Raw genomic sequence first — 19,970 nt, forward strand, 5'->3', positions numbered from 1 at the left:
TTCATGGAATAGATTATCAATGCCCTTATGGGTCTCTTCACCTTCTGGAATGCCAATTATCCGGATATTTGGACATTTGATGGTATCTAGTATTTCTCGTATATTATTCTCAAATTTTGGGGCCATTTTCTCAGTCTTTGTGGTGGATTTTTCTAGGGCAGCCATTTTCTCTTCTACATCTGAGATTCTATTTTCTGAATGATCTAGTCTGCTTTTAATACTTTCAAGGGAGCTTTTGACTTCCTGTATTATAGACTCCATCTCTAACAGTTCCATTTGAGTCTTTCGTAAAGTGTGTAATTCCTCTTTTAGATCTTGCAAGAATTTCCTCATCTCCTGGAACTCATCAACTTCCTTCTCCTTTCTCTTTAGCAGTTCATTATCTCTCTTCTCTCCTATCTCTGTTAGCTTCGACATTATGAATGCTCTAAATTCCTTATCAGACACTTCCATGATTTTCACCAAACCGCTTGTGGATGAAGAAGAGTTATTCTTTTCCCTTGGAGGAGAGGTATTTTCTTGTTTTCCCACATTTCTTGTTATCCGGCGGTGATTTCTTGTCATCTGATGGATGGTGTGTTTCTTTCAAATTCTTGAAGTTCAGTCTGAATGTTCAGGAGCAAGCAGACAGAGGTGATCTAGAATCTCTTTGCCGTTCTGTTGTGATTGCGCTAGCTCATTTGCTGGAGGCTGAATTATCAGTAGAAAATCTTCATTCCCTGCAATACCTAGTTCACTGGAGCCATGTGGAACCTTTTTCTGAAGGCCTGGCCTCTTCTGCCGCTAGCTTGTTTACTGGAGGCTGAATCATCAGTAGAAAATCTTCATTCCCTGCAATACCTAGTTCGCTGGAGCCATGTGGAACCTTCTTCTGAAGGCCTGGCCTCTTCTCTATACTTACTCTATCTTGTCTGGAACCAGGAATTCTAGTTACTCTCGTACTTCTTAGGGTCCTCTTTTACCTCTGTTAGTAGTTAACAACATTTTAATACTTAATAGTTCTTGATATTATATTTTTTCTGTTCAAATTACTGGTATTGTTTTCATGTCCTGACTGGACTTTGATAACGAAGCTGTGTGTATAAAAGTAGCAGAGATATGTGGAAATGAAAATGTCAACAAGCAGAGAAATGAGAGAGTGGAAAGGATGATCTGCATCAAAGTTCATTGGCTCAGCACCTTTATACCACATTATACTCATGACCTCACCAGGCACTTCCATGGATAACCCTGGGAGTTCTGCTAGACCAACCAGTTTCAAACTTTTTTTTTTTTTGAGAGAGAGAGAGAGAGAGAGATTTTTGCTATAAGGTGTAGGCATGTGGAAGTGATTTTTGTCTCTGTCTTTCTCAGGCTTGCTGGAGAGACAGAGAGAGACATAAAATGAGAAATCACCCACAGAGGGGATGGCCATGCCACAATCCCTCTTCCTCCATTCTCCTCTGGGGATTTGGGGCGCACGCACACCTGTGCCCAGCATGCGGTTTCAAGCTACTGGGTCCAGGACTCGAACCACAGTTGAACACAGGAGTCCAGTGACATAACCATTACGCCATCTGCAGCTCCCCAATCTTAATTCAAAAATGTTCTGTGTGGAATGGTTGCTGTTGTTGGGTAATGCCAGAAATCCCACCCTGGGGTCAGGAAATCTAAGGCTAAGCCTGACTTTATCATGTACATTCTAGTCTTATGGCCAGGGAAATACCTTTACCTTTTTTCAATTCAGGTTCCAACCAGCTTCCACTTCTGTGAAACAGAAGTTCATTTCTGTTTGCCTCACAAATTGTGACTGTGAAGGGACTTTGTACACATCACACACATGAATATATCCGTGCTAGAATAAAGCCTTTCTACTTCTTCAGCTGCCTAATACACAAATTCTATAGCAAAACAAGTCTTTTTGTCCCCTCCTCTGCTCTGATGCAAGTCTTTGCCTCCTCTTAGACCATTGCTACCTATATCCCTGATAATTCTTCTTCATAGACTGCAAGATGATTCTAAAACAATCTTTCTAGAACAGCACGGTAACCTGTCCTCTAAGTCCTACAATGACTGCCACTACAAATGCAGGGATCTTCATAACCCAGCCACAGTCAGTTGTGCAGGCATACCTTCTCCTCACACAGCCCTCTTCTGTCCCCCAATCACGGCACTTCTGCCTTCTACACAGGTTACCTCGTTGATATGCGCACTGCTTATTCCTCACTCAGACACCTCTGAATAAGCTGATTCTTCTGCCTGGAAGGCTCGCCTTCTCCTGTCTCTTCTTGGTAAATAATATTTTTCTTTCAAGATTCAACCCAAATACAACTTTCAGCATAACATTTTTTTCCATCCTTTACAAATAGGAGGTAGTCTTCTACTCCAATGATGTTTCACTGTGCCTAACTTATTCTTCAGAAGACTCTCACCACAAATGGCCATATCCTGTGGTTCTATAAACATACCACTTTCCCTCACCAACTGGAAACAACACTAAGACATGACTACTCGTGCATAAGAGGACCCAAACTACAGCAGGCATGCAGGGAATGTTAGGTAAATTTCTAAGGTAGAAAATAAAGTTAAGTTGTAAGCAGGATTTGTGATGGGCACAAATTTTAATCAAGTATGGAGACTACATAGAATGCATCTGATCTGTGAATGAGAATATAGAGGTACAGAGTATGGTTTGTAAGGGAGACATGATTTACTGTGTGTTAATGTGCAAATGCAACATGAGACCATAGGAGAAACTCCTCAGGGTTTGCTCTTTCTACACTGTGGGCTAAGCTGATCCTCTTCTATGGCACTGGACTTGTTCCCTCCCAGCCCCCTCCTAATCCCTGCTTCCCTACCTTAGAAATACATCACTCTCCAGACCGTAGGCCTCTTGTTCAACAGCCTTCTCAAAGGACATCATAGTATTCTCAGGCCCCAACTGTGGAAAAAAATAAAATAAAAAGGAGCATCAGATCCTATGCCTTAGAATCTCCCTCCCAACATCCCTCTAATGGTAGGGATAGAACCTAGTCATGAAAGGGCTTCAGGAAGCAGAGCTTGGCTCCCTCAGCTCTCTTTTCAAAGAGCCTACCTATAGTCCCCTATGTCCAATCTGATTCTGGGACTCTGCTCATCTGAGGCATAGTAAAGAAATATGGACTGGGAATTAGCTGAACTGAGTTCAAGTCCAACTTCTATAATTAACATCTTATTCTTGTCATTCCAAGATCATTTCTCTCTCTCCAGGTGCTCCTGTAGTTCAGAGGTTCCCCTCTCTCCTCCACATACCCCATCCATACCTGTTGTCATCCACGTTCATCATGCTCAGACCTACCATGGGTGCACCTCTATGTCCAAAGAAGACTGGCTTGGGTCCCAAATCCTCTTTCTCCTGAATGCAGGGAGAGTAAATCCCCAGTGGTATCAAATAGAGACATGCAAGGATAAGAAGAAAGGGCAATCCAGTAGCCAACTGTAGAGCTGAAAAAGTTGGGAGGAGGAGGAAATGGGAATAAAAAGGAAAAGAGGAATGGAGAACCATCCTAAGCAACCAACTGTCTCAAAGCAGCAGTCTAAGTAAATCTAATCTCCCAGCCCTGTCAGTCTCACTGACTCCGTGGATTAGCTAATTCACTTTCTATTTGTGTCACACCCTCACTTACTTTCAGAGGTCAGGATACAGAAGTTTAGGACTGTCCAAATGTAAGGCATTATTATTAAGGTGATGTGGCTGTAACTTTAAAATGACAGAAGGAATTGTGCAGTGCGTGGAGAGAGAAGCCAAGAGAGGGAATGTAAGGAGCAGCTTCTGAGAATAAAGCACTTGGCTGATCATGATAAGCCCTGAAGCTCGTAAATGTCACCCTAAAACACCCCGATAGTAAGAGCAGCACAGTATAGAAGGGCACTAATTAACAGAAACATAGGTTCAAAGCCAGGCTCTGCCTGTTCCTGATTGTGTGAATGAATACGTTTTTACTTGACCTCTCTAGGTGTTCATTTTCTTTTGTGAAATGAGAATGTATTGCTGCTAACATCAGCCTCACAGAATCATCATGACAGTGTTGTCTCCTTATAGTTACTTAGTAAATATTATGTGCTTTTCCCTCCCCCACCCTCTTTTCCTGTCTCTTCCACATACAAAACACATTCACGTACATTGCCTATCCTGTTATCACTGGGCATTCTCAACATTTACTACTTTAGACCTGAGGCTCTTACTCACTTGTACACTTTTAAGTTACCATCTATGCTTCACTGACTTTCAAGTCTAGGTCTCCAGCTCTAACCTCTTAATCTTGTGAATATATTACACTTCTTGAGTTTTTCTTTCTCGTAACATGTCGTCTTGTATCTTCTTATTCTAACTAAAATTTAGAAAGTAAAGAGAGAAAGTTCATTACTGTCCCTATTAAGCTCTTCCTCCAGAAATATTTTCTAAAATTTACCCTCCACTCACACGAACACATATGCAAACTCACAATGGTACCACTATCAATGTAGTCTTCTCTTGCCTACATCTCCTCAGAAGTCAGAAAAGAAGTACCCTTTAATGAGTCAATAGTTAAAAAGAGACATAAAGAGAAAATCCAATTGGGATAGTGATGAAAGATAACACGATTCTCCAAACAGCTAAGTATGGAGCTTTAATAGCACCTTCTCTTTTATAGCATTATATTAAGGCAAAGAATGAAGAGGAAATCAGAGACAGGTATTTCTACTTCTGCTGTGATTCCTCAGGTAAGACAGGAACTCACAGGGGAGTACTATGAATTGCTTGGATATAACCAGGGATCTCTGGATATAGTATTCATTGAAACTAGTACTACTTTAATACAAACCAAAAAAAAAAAAAATGACTTGACCCAAGACTCTGATCGAGTAATATTAAAATGATCTCTGCCACTTCCATTCATCCCCAGGTAGACAATGTGCAATAACATACACTAAAATAGAATTTTTTAAAAAGATTTTTTGCTATAAGGTGGATGCATTCCCTAGAGAGACACAGAGAAAGATAATGAGAAGGGAAGGGCAATCACCCTCTGGGGGGATGGCCATGCTGTAACCCCTTCTCCATGCTCCTCTTGGGATTTTGGGTACACATGTGCATGCACCTGGCATGATTTTCAAACCAGGTTCTGTTCTCAAATCATGGTCAGCCATTTGGGAGTCCAGCATCTCAACCACTATGCTGGTCCCCCAAAATAGAATTTTTTTAAAAGAAAAATCTCTCTTAGGAAGACAATCCATTTGGTCATGGTCACATGTGGGATACACAGATCAAGTGAGATGGTGAGTAAGAACACAAGAGGCATGCCCTAGGAAGAAGATACTCAAATTTCAAAGAGGCATAGAGGCGGCTAGTTACAAGCTTGTTTCATAAATAGAGATGCAAGCTAAAGCCAGAGTTGAAGGGATAAGGTTAGGTTCCACTCCACACGACATACCTTCTCTTTCTAAACGGGCCACGTAGAAGGCCACAGGCCAGGAAAGAAGAACCATCACAGTTATGAAGCCCATGTGCAGGTAGGGAGCGAAGATCTGGGAGAAAGCCAAAAGTCAGTCTAGATATATTTGAGCAGACAGTGTGAGAGTTAGAGGATGATACTTACTTGCAAGGACAGTCCAGCTGTAAGCCACTTGTCCTTCCAGAATCTGAACACGAGGAAGAAGAAAAAGCTGCACAGCAGGATCACTAGTAGAATTAGGATCTGTGGAAAGAGAAAGGATCTTCTGACTTTCAGGTACTAAGCTTAGATCAGAACTGTCCTTAAAAATAGTATGTGTGCCTTCATAACATCAAGAACCTCAATTCCTCATCCTTTACATCTAACCTAGCATTAGAAAGGTACAATCATTTGCCTTTTCTGCTCCTAAGCCTTTGGCAGACAGCACGGCTGGAAAAAATTACACAGCTATATGGTCTGATGCCGCTAATTTATCACTGCCAGCCTCAGCTGGGCCTGCAACACACTTGGTATCTTTCACTCAGTTTCAGCAATGGCCATTACAAATCTTCACTACTTCCCTATTCCTCAATTGATAAACAAATATTAGGTTGATGGAAAAGTCATGATGTATTTTTTCTGTGTTTTTCCATGCAAAAATGTGCCATGACTTTTCTGACAACCCAATAATATTTTGTAACTACCTTTCAATATGTGTTTTCTCCAACAGACTATAAACTTCACAAGGTCAAGGATAATATTTGCTTTGCTTACAATTATAAGTGTATTGCAGATTTTTTGGCACATAGTCAACACCAATAAATGTTGTTGAATAGATGAAAATTTCTGCCTGCCAGAACACTATATACTTTAGAGAACAAACAATAAGATCAAGAAAACATAACATTCTTAACTTCTTTCCTGTCAAATGTATACTGCTACATCTATGATGCTTTCTAGAGAGTGTTTAGCTCCTTCCTGTCAATTATCTCTATATTGAAAGTAACTGAAACCTTGCCCAGCAGGTGGTGTAGAGATAAAAACAGCTAGATCCCACATATCCAACTGCACAGTTCAAGTCCCCAGCCTGGAGACTTGGAAATCATGCTGGGCACAGGCATGCATGCCCCAAATCCCTAGAGAATGGAAAAGGGATTTCAGCATGATCATCACCCCAGGGAGTGATTTCTCACTTCTCCCATCTTTCCTCTCTCCAACAAGTACATATGCCCTATAACAAGCTAAAAAAGGAGAGGAGGAGGAGGAGGGGGAGGAGGAGGAGAAAGGGGAGGAGGTGGAGAAGGGGGAGGAGGTGGAGAGGGGAAGGGGAGGGGGAGAAAAAGTAACAGAATTCATAATTAGCATTCTCAAAAAAAATAACTCCTTGCTGGCAGCAATAGTAACCTCTATCAAACATTGAATGATGGATCATTTCTAATACATAACAAATTTTTACAGAGATTAGAAAAAGAGAGAACACTTTCTAAAATATCTTGTGAAACTAACAAAACACTGATAACTGAATTCAGCAAGGACAACACAAGAGTAAAAAGGTATAGGTCAAATTTTTTTTTCAAGAGAGATTTTTGCTATAGGGTGCACACACTTGCCAGAGAGACAGAGAGAGAGAGAGAGACAGAAAACAAAAAATCAACCCTCAGGAATGGCCACACCACAATCCCTTCTCCCCCATTCTCCTCTTGGGATTTTGGGCATGCATGCACACATGCCTGGTGTCAGTTCAGTCTTAAGCCACTGAGTCTAGGACTCGAACTGTGGTCAACTATGTGGGAGTCCAACAACATAACCACTACACCATCTCTAGCAGACCCTAGTCAATCTCTTCTATGTACATAAATAAAAAATATTTTTTAAAAAAGAATTATTTATTATTATTTATTATTATTATTATTCAGCTTGATCAGAGAAGGGGTGGGGAGTGAGAAAGCAAATCACCAGATCTGGGACTCAAACTATAGTCAGCCACATGGGACTCCAGCACTCCAACCATCATACCACCTGACCCCATAGATGAAAAATCTTAAATAATCATTAACTAACTAAATGCATTACAACACAAAACAGAATTGCCCAATCTGACTCATATAAATCACAGATCTTATGTGACATCCAACTTAACTGAGTTACAGGATACATGCCATCATAAGGTACAGAAAAAACAATCTTCCCATGGAAAAATCAGATCATGTTGAATGTGCCTATTCACGAAAAGTATTTCCTCTTCCATATTAAGATACTTTGTTTTCAGATTTCAAATGTGAGGGGTGTTTTGGGCAAAATATGTACAATTTTTTTTCTTTTTTTTGAGAGGTTTTTGTTGCTATAGGGCGCGTGTGCTCACCAGACAGACAGAGAGAGACAGAGAGACAGAAAGCGAGAAATCACCCCCCAGAGGGGATGGTCACGCCACAATCCCTTCTCCTCCATTCTCCTCTTGGGATCTTGGGCATGCACGCACACGTGCCCGGCATGAGTTTCAAGCCACCGGGTCTGGGACGCAAACCGTAGTCGACTACGTGGGAGTCCAGCGACATAGCCATTACGCTAACTGCTGGTTCCCTGTCCAAAATTTTTTCAGAGAGGATGCTATTTTGGTTATGGAGCATCCTTATACTTTTCTTAAATATTTTTAAATTCCCTTGAGGGCACATGTGTTCATGAGAGAGAGAGAGAAAGAGAGCAAGAGGGAGAAAGCACCCCATCAGTATGTGGTCATACCCATTCCCTTCTCCTCTACTTCCCAGTCCCATTGGACTTCAGGTACACAAGCACATATGCCTAGCATGTGTTTCAAGCCACTGGGACTGAGATTCAAACCTCAGTCATCCATGTGGAATCTTGCTCTCCTAACCACAAGGCTAAGGGGCCAGTCTCCATCCTTATCTTATACTTCACTAATTATATAACTCTAGCCAGCCATGTCTCCTACCACACAAATCTATGTGTTCCATGTTAACTTACAATATAATCAATCTAGGTATAGCATGTATCTCCTGCTAGAAATTTTCTACAGATAAGGACTTTCCATCATCTTTAGGCTAATAAATGCTTTCTGTATGTTTACCAGAATGTCAGATTATCAACATGTTTACAAGGAGTTTTGATTAAGGCCATTCATTTCTACCTGGGCACCTTTAGGTAGAAGTGGAAGGAGGTTACAGATCTGTAGTTAATCCTTTTCTTTCTGGGTTCATTCTGAGAACAAAAAAATCAAAACTCCAAGCACCATAGAATCTCCCTTGCCAATAGCAGCAGTCTCTCCTTCCAAGTCAGATGAACCTGGTCATTTCTGATTTGAAGGCCTAAGACAGTGACCTTCCAAAAGAATGTCAACTCCTCTCAGAATTCCCCTCCATTATTTCTTATTGCCTACAGACTTATAACTGGAATTAGATCCCAGAATGCCTTAAAAGATGAAGGCTTGGAACAGAATGGCTAGCTTTGGTTATCTTCTATTAGGCAAAAATCCTGTAGAACATGTGTGGGAACTAATTCTAAGGGTGCTAGAAAAACAACATAATTTTATATGAGACTAAATTTACTGTTATGGATACACTTATCAGAGATTCAGATTCAATATACTGAAATCCAGGTATTAAGTAGCTCAGAGGTTCTGTTTGCCAATTATCTAAAATCTTGGCTCCATAGTAGCCTACATGCTTAATGAAAAGGGGGTGCCAGCAATTTCTTGGTGTAATACAGAAGAAATACTCTAAAGATTTATAGAAATGGTATCATCTATGATCAGCTAACCTACCCCCTAACATGCTCTATGAGAGGTTTCAGAGGACACTGAAAAACACACTAGAGAGGAAAGTGTCAGCATCCTTAGAAAGTCCTGTGGCGGCTGTTCTGTATGCCTGAATAAAGAGAAGAGATTCTGCCACCGAAATGGGCCTTCCTGGTTTCAAAATGAAAGATGAGATCGCGCTGCGTCAGAGGCCAAGTAGCAGTTCTTAACTGGCACAGACAATGGACACGCGGTTTCTGTAACAGGCACAAGCCTGGAGCAGTAATTAGAATGGTTTAATGCAGAGGGATTTTTGGTAATGACCAATTGACCAATTGGTGCCCCAATTCCAAAACAGATGCAATATCAGTAAGACCTATCCATTTACTTTTCAGTCTACATTCACTCCCTGGAATATGGCTTCAATTTCCATTGGCTCTAATAATTCTTAAACTTATATTTACAGTTCACATTTCTCATTTGAATAAGAGATTTAAGAGTGTCACTCAGAGTTTGACATGTACCTTAATTTCGGAAAACACAAGAATAGTATCAAAATTATGTCTGAGGGAGGCCAGCTGGTGGCGTGGTGGTTAAGGGCCCTAGACTCCCACATGGCTGACCATGGTTTGAGTCCTGGACCTGGTGGCAGCTTGCTTTTGCTCTCTCACTCTCTCTCTCTCTTTTGACAAATAAAAATAAGTAAATGAATAAAGTTAATAAAATAATTATTTAAAAAAAAAATAAAAACTATGTCTGAGGGACCAGCAGATGGTATAACGGTTGTGTTGCTGGGCTCCCATGTAGTGGACTACAGTTAAGAGTCATAGACACGGCAACTTAAAACTCACACCAGGTGCATGTGTGTGCATGCCCAAGATCCCAAGTGGAAACTGGAAGAGAAGAGATCGTGGCATGGCCAACCCTCCTGGGCCATGATTTCTCGCTTTCTCTCTGTCTCTCTGGTGAACACACATGTCCTATAGCAAAAATCCCTCTCAAAAACAAAACAAAAAACAACAAAAAAAACCCCCTATGTCTGAGAAAGTCTATTAAAAAGCAAGAGGCAGAGGCAGAGCAGCCCACGCAGCATGTACTGGCAAACACTGCTACTCAGCAACTGAGGCCTGGGTTCAATCCCTAGCCTGTTCTAAAAGCTGGGCATGGTAAAGTATGCCTATAGTCCCAGCAACTTGGGTGACTAAGGCAGGAGGATCATACAGAACGAGATCCCATTAAAAAAGGGGGTGGGGACAGAGGGCAAGAGGCTCTCAATGGAGCTGTTCAGGCCATGGCAGAACAGAGTAAGAGAGGCTAGTTTGGAAATTGTATGTACAGACAGAAGGGCAAAGTTGCCTGTTCTCTGGGGACCAGAAATGGATCTTTCGACCGAAACCAAACTGGTGTCCTTTCACAGGGATCTAAACTAAGGGAGCTCAAAAAAGAAATCTCAGGGGCCTACAGGAAGGCAGGCAATGACTTCACCAAGAGAGTTGCAGGCGGGCCTCAGCAGGAGGGTCTCTGAGAACAGGCAGAGAAGGCCAATGGGAGAAAGAGCCAGCTATTCAGAAGGCATCAACGCCAGCTGCCCCTCCTTCCAGGACTGTGCTTTTGTCTCCTCACCTCTCCCCCAGGTCCCATTTGGTTGGAGGAGAGGTAAAAGGTTCATGATTCCTTTACCACAGCAGGTTTCCAGGCTTGGGTCAGACTCACAAAAGGAAGGGAAAGAATTTTAAGATGAATAAAGTTGGAGTTTGGGTTAATACAATAAACAGAAACTTGTAATGACTATAATGAGAATGTTATGACAAAGAAGGACTGGAAACAAACTTTGCCTAAGATTTTATTGGAATAGGAAGAACAGAGCCACAAAGTGAGTGAGAAAGAAGAGAGTCTGAGTTCAGCTTGAGTTCAGTCCTTTCAGTAAATCAGTTATAACCATTAGAAATTTAGTTTAGTGTTTCTTCCCTCTAGGGGTTTAGTTTAGTTTAGTTCAGTGTTTCTTCCCTCTAGGGGTAACAATGAAAGACAAGGCTCCTATGCACATAACACCGAGTACAGGTGGTGCACTCAGTCGTGGTCTAAGGTCTCTGATGACAGTGCAGACGTCCTACCTTATGACACCAGTGCAGGTATAACTCCATCTGTTCCCAAAGCAACAAAAATGCAAGTAACTGCAAAAGCAAAGTAAAGGGGTGGTTATTCTGAAATCACCAGGTTGCTGCCCAAAGCACTATTCTACAGCTCAAAATTACTTTCAGTCTGACACTACATTCACTTCTTGCTATACCTGCACTTTCAGCCTCTGGGAGTTGACTGTTTCGCTGCCTGAGAAACTCTCCCTATCTCCCAACCCTTCAAAGCCAGTTCAGACATCACCTCCTACGTGTAATTTTCTGAGATTTCATACAATTGCCTCACTAATACTCTTCTTTAGTTCCTGCCCATTACTTTTCCCTGTGATTGGCCTTCTTCCTGGTATATTTAGATTTTTTATAAAGGATAAAGGTCGGGGCTAGCCCTTCCAAAAGCTATTTAAAAGCTCTTAGATGGCAGGCCCCATAGTTTAGTGGATAAGGGAGCCAGCCAGATCTTATATGGCTGACTATAGTCCATATTCCAACCCTGGATGCTTTAAAAACATACTGGGCACATGTGCATCCATGCCCAAAATCCTGATGGGATGCAGAGATGAAGAAGGGAATCTAGTATAACCACACCACATGGGCGGGGAGGGGGGGTGCATTCTCCCTCTTCCTCTTTTTCTATCTCTGTCTCTCTCTAGTGAGCACATGTGCCCTCTGAGAATTAAAAAATTAAAATTAAAATAAAGCTGTTAGATGGGACTAGCAGTTGGCATAATGGTTATGCCACTGGATTCCCATGTAGTCAACCATGGTTTGAGTCCCAGACCCCGTGGCTTACACTCAACGCTGGGTGCGTGTGCGTGCGTGCCCAAGATCCCAAGAGGAGAATGGAATAGAAGGGATTGAGCTGCGGCCATCCTCCCTGGGGGGTGATGTCTCACCTTCTGTCTCTCTGTCTCTCTCTGTCTTTCTGGCGAACGCACGCACCTATAGCAAAAACCTCTCAAAATATAAATTTAAAAAATTAAGCTGTTAGAGAACCAATGCTGTTGTTACAACTGTAAGCCATTGTTGCTAATATATTCAGCAACTCTTAGTCATCAAGTCAGTGTGAACAAGGTAACTGAAAATTCGAGTCCGCAAATGCCGAGGATATTAAATATAGGTTGAATGTATACAGCACTTACCTTTTTATCAAAATAATTTCGTGTATATGATTTCATCTGATCCTTACTCAGCCCTATAAAATACCTTTTTATTAAATACAATTACCATTCTCATTTGAAAAAAAGAAAGTGAGCTCAAAAGAGTTCCTTAAGTTGACCAATGTTACAAAGTAACCCAAAGAAAAAGCTGAAAATAGAGCCTAGTCTCCCTTCATTTGTACTGTTGCCACTGTATATATTCAAAAAGAGGGAGGTAGAGTAGAAAGTTTTAAAAAATGTATCACTTTACTAGACAGAACTAGTTCCCATCTTAAAAGTGACTATACAATTACATTTTTATTGTTGCACAATTCATGGCCACAATTTGGCCTAAAGCACATCCTTTATCTACATTTTTCCCATTAAAATGAAAAGTTTCTGGTACAGTGATTAAAGTGCTGGACTCCTACATGGCTAAATGCGGCTTGAGTCCCAGACCCAGTAGCTTGAAACTCACGCCAGGTGCCTATACTTGCATGCCCAAAATCCTGAGAGGAAAATAGAGGAGAAGGGATTGTGTCATGGCCATCCCCCCTGGGGGATAATTTCTCACTTTCTGTCTGTCTCTGTCTCTGTCTCTTTGGCAAGCACACGAGCCCTACAGCAAAAATCTCTCAGAAAATAAAAAAGGGGGGGGTTCCTAACTGTTCTCTACTAATAATACCCTCCAACACAAATTTAGGAATGATTTTCCTAAAATAGAAATCTGATTTATGCCAAATGTCTTAACCTTATCTTTCCAGATCTTCCAAAATTTGTCACAAGCCTACTTTTTCAGATACACTTCTCTATTATTCTTCATCATGCCTTACACCCTAGCAGAACTGACCATTCTCTCTTAGCAAGACATACCATATTTTTCTGTCTTACTGACTTTCTCGTGATGTTCTCTCAGTCCAGAATGGTATTCCCTATTCCCACATACATGTGTCCAAATCCAATATCTTTTCAAGACCCCACTCCAGGGCCACCTCTTTTAAGAAGCAATTTAATCCTCTTGGGAATCAGCAGTTAGTATAATGGCTATGTTGCTGGACTCCCACGTAGTCGACTGCGGTTCGCGTCCCAGACCTGGTGGCTTAAAACTCACGCCTGGCGCGTGTGCGTGCGTGCCCAAGATTCCGAGAGGAGAATGGAAGAGAAGGGATTGCGGCGTGGCCATCCCCCCTGGGGGATGATTTCTCGCTTTCTGTCTCTATTTCTCTCTCTGTCTGGCGAGTGCACGCGCCCTATAGTGAAAACCTCTCAAAAAAAAAAAAAAAAAGAAGCAATTTAATCCTCTTGACTAGAAGTCAATTCTTCTATGAACCTCTGTAGAACTTCAGGCCTCTACTGACAAATACAATGCTCCTGTGATTGTTATTTTTAACTCTATGACTTAGCTGTCCTACTAGATTCTAAACACTGAATGTAGGAACAATTATCTCATATCTACCTCTATCAAGTGCCCTGCATAAAGACAGAAACCACACGTTATTTATGTCTATATACTCAGCACTTAACATAGTGTTCTGCTCATACAATGATTAAGAATTGTTAAAAGAAAAAAATTAATGCAAATGGCAAAAGTATGGGGGTTGGGTTTCTCTGTATCAGACAGAAAATCAGTGGGGACAGAGATAGGTCAAATCAGAGAAACCTATGTGCCCTGAATATAAATGGGCTTCAAAAAACTCTAGCTACCTGAAATTATCTTACCATTAAGCTTTTGCAAAAAAAATTCATGTGCTAAAAGATACTTTGCATTTGGGCAAGTGACTAGCATTTGTATATTAGAACAGATTTAACCAACTACCTAATTTATAAAACCCAAAAGAGTGGTTTTCAGGAGATAGAATATAAAATGAAAAAGGTACTGCTGATGTGAACATGTACGTCAGAAAGGACAATACTAAATGATCCATAGCATAGAGTATGAAACAGGGACAGGAAATGATGACCTGTCACCGTGTCTGTCTGTCTGTCTTTCTTTCTTTCTTTCTTTTTCATAAGTTTTTTTGCCATAGGGCACTTGCACCGGCCTGAGAGGGATAGTGAGAGGGAAAGTGAGAAATCACCCTCCGGGGGGGATGGCCACACCACAATCCCTTCTCCTCCTGGGATTTTGGCCACGCATGCACACCTACCCAATGTGAGTCTCAAGTTGCCAGTCCGTGATTCAAACTGTCATCGGTCATGTGAGAATCCAGCACCTTAACCAACACAACACCTACTGGCCCCATCTATCACCCTTTTGAAGGGCCAGATTAGTAAGACACATTCTCTTGGGACAAGCAGTTGGCATAATGACTATGTTGCTGGACTCCCATGTAGTCCACCTCAGTTCGAGTTTTGGACCCAGTGCCTTAAACTCATGCCGGGCATGTATACACGTGTGCCCAGGATCCCGAGAGGAGAATGGAGGATAAGGGATTACAGAGTGGCCATCCCTGTGTGTGTATGGGGTGTGTGTGTGTGGGGGGGGGGTCTCGCTTTCTGTCTGTCTCTCTCTCTGACAAGTGCACGTTCCTTATAGCAAAAACCTCTAAAAAAAAAAAAAAAAAAAAAAAAAAAAACTATTTCTTAAAAATGCAAAACCTCTAATAGTGCAAACCTCCCTCTACCCCACCCTCAAATGCCAATCCCTTGTTACCTTGTGCATAAAATTCAAGTCACTGATGTAAATACCAATTCTACAGTGACAAGAATGATCTTTGGTACTTAAGACTTCCATCACCAACTGGATACTACACGACAGGCAGGAGCATCTCACGTGGCTACTCACAAAGGGAGCTGGAGAAATGGGAAGCATTACTCACCAATAGCAGTGAAGAGTAGGCAGTCAAGATTCCAGATAAACTCAGAAAAACAATAGACCAGAAGAACCAGAATCCTGTTCCTAGAAAAACAACCCTGAAAACATGTTTTAATCCTTAAAATAGAGCAGAAATCAGAAATATCTGTGTCAAAGATGGGGGCAAGACCAGACTAGAGGAAGCATTAAGCAAATGGAGAAGAGACAGCTGGCTGTATCGTGGTTAAGGTAGCTAGATCCCAGCTGGACCTGGCAGCTTGATAAACATGCCAGGTGTATGTGTGTGTGTGTGCGCGCGCACACACGCACATGCCCAAAACCCCAGGAGGAGAATGGAGAAGGGACTGCAGCATGGCCATCCCCCTTTACAGGGGTATTTTCTCACTCTACTCACCCTCGCAAGCACATGTACCTCATAGCAAAATAAGTATATAAGAAAATGGGAGGTAGGTAAAGACACGAAGCAGTTTGCGAACAGATTTGTAAGAGCTTTGGGGCTATTACTGAAGGAGTTTTAACTTTGTCCTGTAGTCAACTGGGTACATTAATTGGGTCTCTATAAATGGTAGGATTTTTTTTTAAGCTTTTGGGAATACATGTTCAAATTTGTCCTCTTTTAAAATATATATATATAGAGAGAGAGAGAGAGAGAAATTCTGGAATTGAAAAAGCCACCCCATAAGCTTGCTACTTTAATAAAACTAACTTTCCATTTTGGCAGATTCCTTGTCAATGTGTATGGACATTAGATAATTGCAATCACAGCATCATAGCTACCATCTAAATTATTCTATTCTGTGTGAGAGATCTGGGCCTTTTAAAAACAGTCCTGATTGGGGGTCAGCAGATGGCATAATGGTTGTGTCCCTGAACTCCCACATGATTGACCGCGGTTCAAGTCCTGGATCCGGTGGTTTAAACTCATGACAGGAGCATGTGCATGTGTGCCCAAGGTCTCAAGAGGATAGTGGAGGAGAAGGGATTGTGGTATGACTATCCCCCTCTCAGGTGGGAGATGACTTCTCACTTTCTGTCTCTCTGTCTCTGTCTTTCCAGCAAGCACATGCGCCCTACAGCAAAAATCTCTCTTAAAGAAAAAATAGTCCTGATTATGGGCCTATCAGTGGCATGGTAATTGAGGCAGTTGGATCCTATATAGGTGACTGTATGGTTTGAGTCCCAGACCTGGCAGCCTAAAGGACACACTGAGGGCATGTATGTTTGTGCATGCCCAGAATCTTGAGAGAAGAATGGAGAAGAGATTGTAGCATGGTCATCCTTCCTGGGGAGTGCTTTCTCACTTTTCTCACTTTCTCTCTCTCTGGTAAGAAGGAGCATGCCCTATAGCAAATTTTTTAAAAGATTTATTTATTTGTTATTACTATTATTTTTAAATTTCACCAGAAAGAGACAGAGAGAGAGAAAGGGAAAGCAAGAAAGCAAGCCACCAGGTCTGGGACTTGAACTGTAGTTAGTCATGTGGGAATCCAGCACCTTAACCACCATGCCACCTACTGGCCCACAAATTTTTAAAAAATAAAAAAGTCCTGATTGCAAATTTTTCTTGTGCCTATCCTAACCCAATCCTGTACTTGAAATAGAATTCTAAGAAATGCAGTTTCTATTTTCCTAAGTTGACCCAGTTAGTACACAACCAGTCCACTTTCAACTTGTTTTCCATACACACCTCTGTTGACCTTAATCACCCACACTTTCTAACATGACGTGATTACCTGTCCTACAACCAAAAACGCAACAACCTTCTCCACAGAGAGGACACATAGTTCCTTGATCACCACTCGGTGATAGTTAAAGTATTAATTAATATATAAGATTAACTACAATAGTAGTTGTTCACATAACACAAGTTCTTTTCAATGATAGACAAATGGACGGAATATGTGTACATATATATTAGCTACATAGACTTATTCACATATCGGATAGATGGATAGAGAATTCAGTCCCCATGACCTTCGTCCTCTAATGTCACACCAGGGATGATGCTGTATCATGTGGCAGAAGGGGCTTTGCAGATATAATTAAGTTACTAATCAGCTAACTTTTTATTATTATTATATTTTATATATTTGACTACTATACATTTGGCTTGCAAAGAGAATTTACCTAATATGAAATACACCTCAGACCAGTCTAGTTGAGGAATACTATACACAATATCAACAACAGGTAATAAATCATTATTGTGCACCATAAATGTCTTGCCTCTCTATTTTTCCACCAAATTCCCTTCCCTTTTTTCTTTCACTCTCCCACCCTACTTCCACAACTATATCCAGTGTCCATAGCTATTTTCAATGCTTTTATGTTTTCCGATCTTTCAGTCTCTACCATGTATTAAGTGAAGACATACAATATCTTTCTTTCACAGCCTGACTTGCTTCGCTCACCAATAAATCTTCCACATTCGACCACTTTCTATCAAATGCCAGGTTCTTGTTTTTATTTATGGTTGAATAGTATTCCATAGAGTATATGTGCCACACTTTTTCAATCCATTCGTAAGGGAGATTATTGGGGCCAGCAGGTGGTGTGGTGGTTAAGGTGCTGGACTCCCATTTAGCTGACTCTGGTTCCAGTCCCAGACCCAGCAGTTTGAAAATCATGTTAGGCACATGTGGGTACATACTGAAAATCCCAAGAGAAAAACAGAAAAGGGATTGTGGTGTGGCTATCCCCTGGTGATTTCTTACTTTCCCTCTCTCTGTCCCTCTCTGGTGAGAGCAGGCACCCTATTGGGCACAAAATAATTTTTTTCAAAAAAAAAAAAGTGAGGAGGGAACCAGCAGTTAGCATAATGGCTATGTCACTGGACTCCCACGTAGTCGACTGCGGTTCGTATCCCGGACCCGGTGGCTTAAAACTCACGCTGGGCGCATGTGCGTGCATGCCCAAGATCCCGAGAGGAGAATGGAGGAGAAGGGATTGCGGCATGACCATCCCCCCTGGGGGGTGATTTCTCGCTTTCTGTCTCTATGTCTGTCTCTGTCTGTCTGGCGAGTGCACGCGCCCTATAGTGAAAATCTCTCCAAAAAAAAAAAAAAGTGAGGATTATCTTTGATTATCTGGGTGAATCCAATGTAATCACATGAGATCTTCATTTTTTTCCAATCTACTTATTAATTTTGACAATCAAATCAAGAATATTACCATTTACATCATTTTCTTTTTTTTGGTTTTTGCCTTAGGGCATGCACACTTGCCAGAGAGAGCAAGAGAGACAGAGACAGTGAGAGGGAAAGTGAGAAATCACCCCCAGGGGGGATGGCCATGTTGCAGTCCCTTCTCCTCCATTCTTTTCCCAGAATGTGCCTGGCATGATTTTCAAGTCACTGGGTCCAGGACTCAAAGTATGGTTGGCCATGTCCAGAGATGTGACTATTATGCCATTTGCTGGCTCCATATACATAATTTTCCATAGAGAATTTTATATTCTCCCACTTACCCTCTACTATCCACTCCCCTGCCTTACAGACTGATATCTACAGTTATCCTCCCTACTATATCTTTGGATCTTTAGATTTCTGCCAGAGTGCAGACTATTGGTATATATTGAGTAGGGATATACAGTGTTTGCCTTTCAAAGTCTGTTTACTTTGCTTGCATCAAGTCTTTTATATTCAAACACTCTGAGTCAAATGACAGTGTCTCACTGTTCCTTATGGCTGAATAGTATGCCATAGTGTATAATCACATGAGTTCCTAAAACCAGAAGAGGCTAAATAGTGGCCCAGCAGTAAAATCCAATGCTCAGCAAGGCTTACACCTAGGAGGGTTACAGGTGTGTATCCGAAGACCTCCCTAAGTAAACCAGGGACATGTGTATTCATGATCCAGGACTGGCTGGGGGTAGACTGTGGTGATAAGATTCTGTTAGGGATACCATGTCTCTGTCTTTTGCTCACACGTAGAGAAAAAAATTAAAAAACAAACAATAACAACAATAAAAAACAGAAGAGGAAAAAGGAAAACAGAGAACTGTGACAGAATAGAGAGTGAGATAAATTTAAAGTGTGAGAAAGACTTCACATACCATTGTTAGTTTGATGACCTCAAACTAAGAAACATACTGGCTTCTAGACACTCAAGACAACAGTCACAACCACGGGAACTAGATTTTTTTTTTCAGTATGAAAACAGACACTCTGTTTATTTACTGACCACATTACAAAAATAATCATGGGGGATACCTTAGTTTATCCTTCTAATAAGTCTGTTGATCTGGTCTTCCCTATTGCCAGCATCTCCACCTTCCACAAAATGGGTGGTCTCCACCTCATAGAGAAGATAATTTGAAAGGCCACAGGAAGTTATTTACTTCTTTGAAGCATTTTTCAACAGTACAGATTTCATGAATCAGATCATTCATGAAGATGATACCAAATTTACCAAGAGATTCAGCAATCAACAAGTTATCTGTCAAAGCAATTCACTTCTTATTGATCTTGCCATAACCACGCTTGTAAATCGGTTCATTTACTAACTTCAGGTTTGGGTACCTCCATGCAATATATGGTTCCACAGTTCTCAGCATGTTAATTGAGGCCTTGTTGAGCTTAGCAAAGGTGAAGATCTGGCAAAGATGAAGAAGCTGCAATACCTTTCAAACCTTTCTCACTCGATTGATACCTCTAATGCTGATGATAAATGCCAATTTGGGATCTGCAGGTACACAGAAGT

At 41.3% G+C, this 19,970-nt stretch overlaps 1 protein-coding gene across 1 annotated transcript in view; it reads right to left on the reverse strand.

Moving 5' to 3' along the window:
- Nucleotides 1-19,970, reverse strand: part of GDPD4 (glycerophosphodiester phosphodiesterase domain containing 4) — a 79,382-nt gene that overhangs the window by 37,380 nt on the left and 22,032 nt on the right. Inside the window, exons 4-10 of the mRNA XM_006149971.1 lie at nucleotides 15,274-15,367; nucleotides 11,298-11,357; nucleotides 5,598-5,696; nucleotides 5,433-5,526; nucleotides 4,272-4,349; nucleotides 3,317-3,462; nucleotides 2,838-2,920 (exon numbers count right to left, since the gene is read on the reverse strand). Of these exons, the coding sequence (XP_006150033.1) occupies nucleotides 2,838-2,920; nucleotides 3,317-3,462; nucleotides 4,272-4,349; nucleotides 5,433-5,526; nucleotides 5,598-5,696; nucleotides 11,298-11,357; nucleotides 15,274-15,367 (654 nt within the window). The remainder of the gene's footprint in view (nucleotides 1-2,837; nucleotides 2,921-3,316; nucleotides 3,463-4,271; nucleotides 4,350-5,432; nucleotides 5,527-5,597; nucleotides 5,697-11,297; nucleotides 11,358-15,273; nucleotides 15,368-19,970) is intronic.

The sequence above is a fragment of the Tupaia chinensis genome, unplaced genomic scaffold, assembly GCF_000334495.1.
Source record: "Tupaia chinensis unplaced genomic scaffold, TupChi_1.0 Scaffold000274_1, whole genome shotgun sequence".
Taxonomy (NCBI): Eukaryota; Metazoa; Chordata; class Mammalia; order Scandentia; family Tupaiidae; genus Tupaia; species Tupaia belangeri.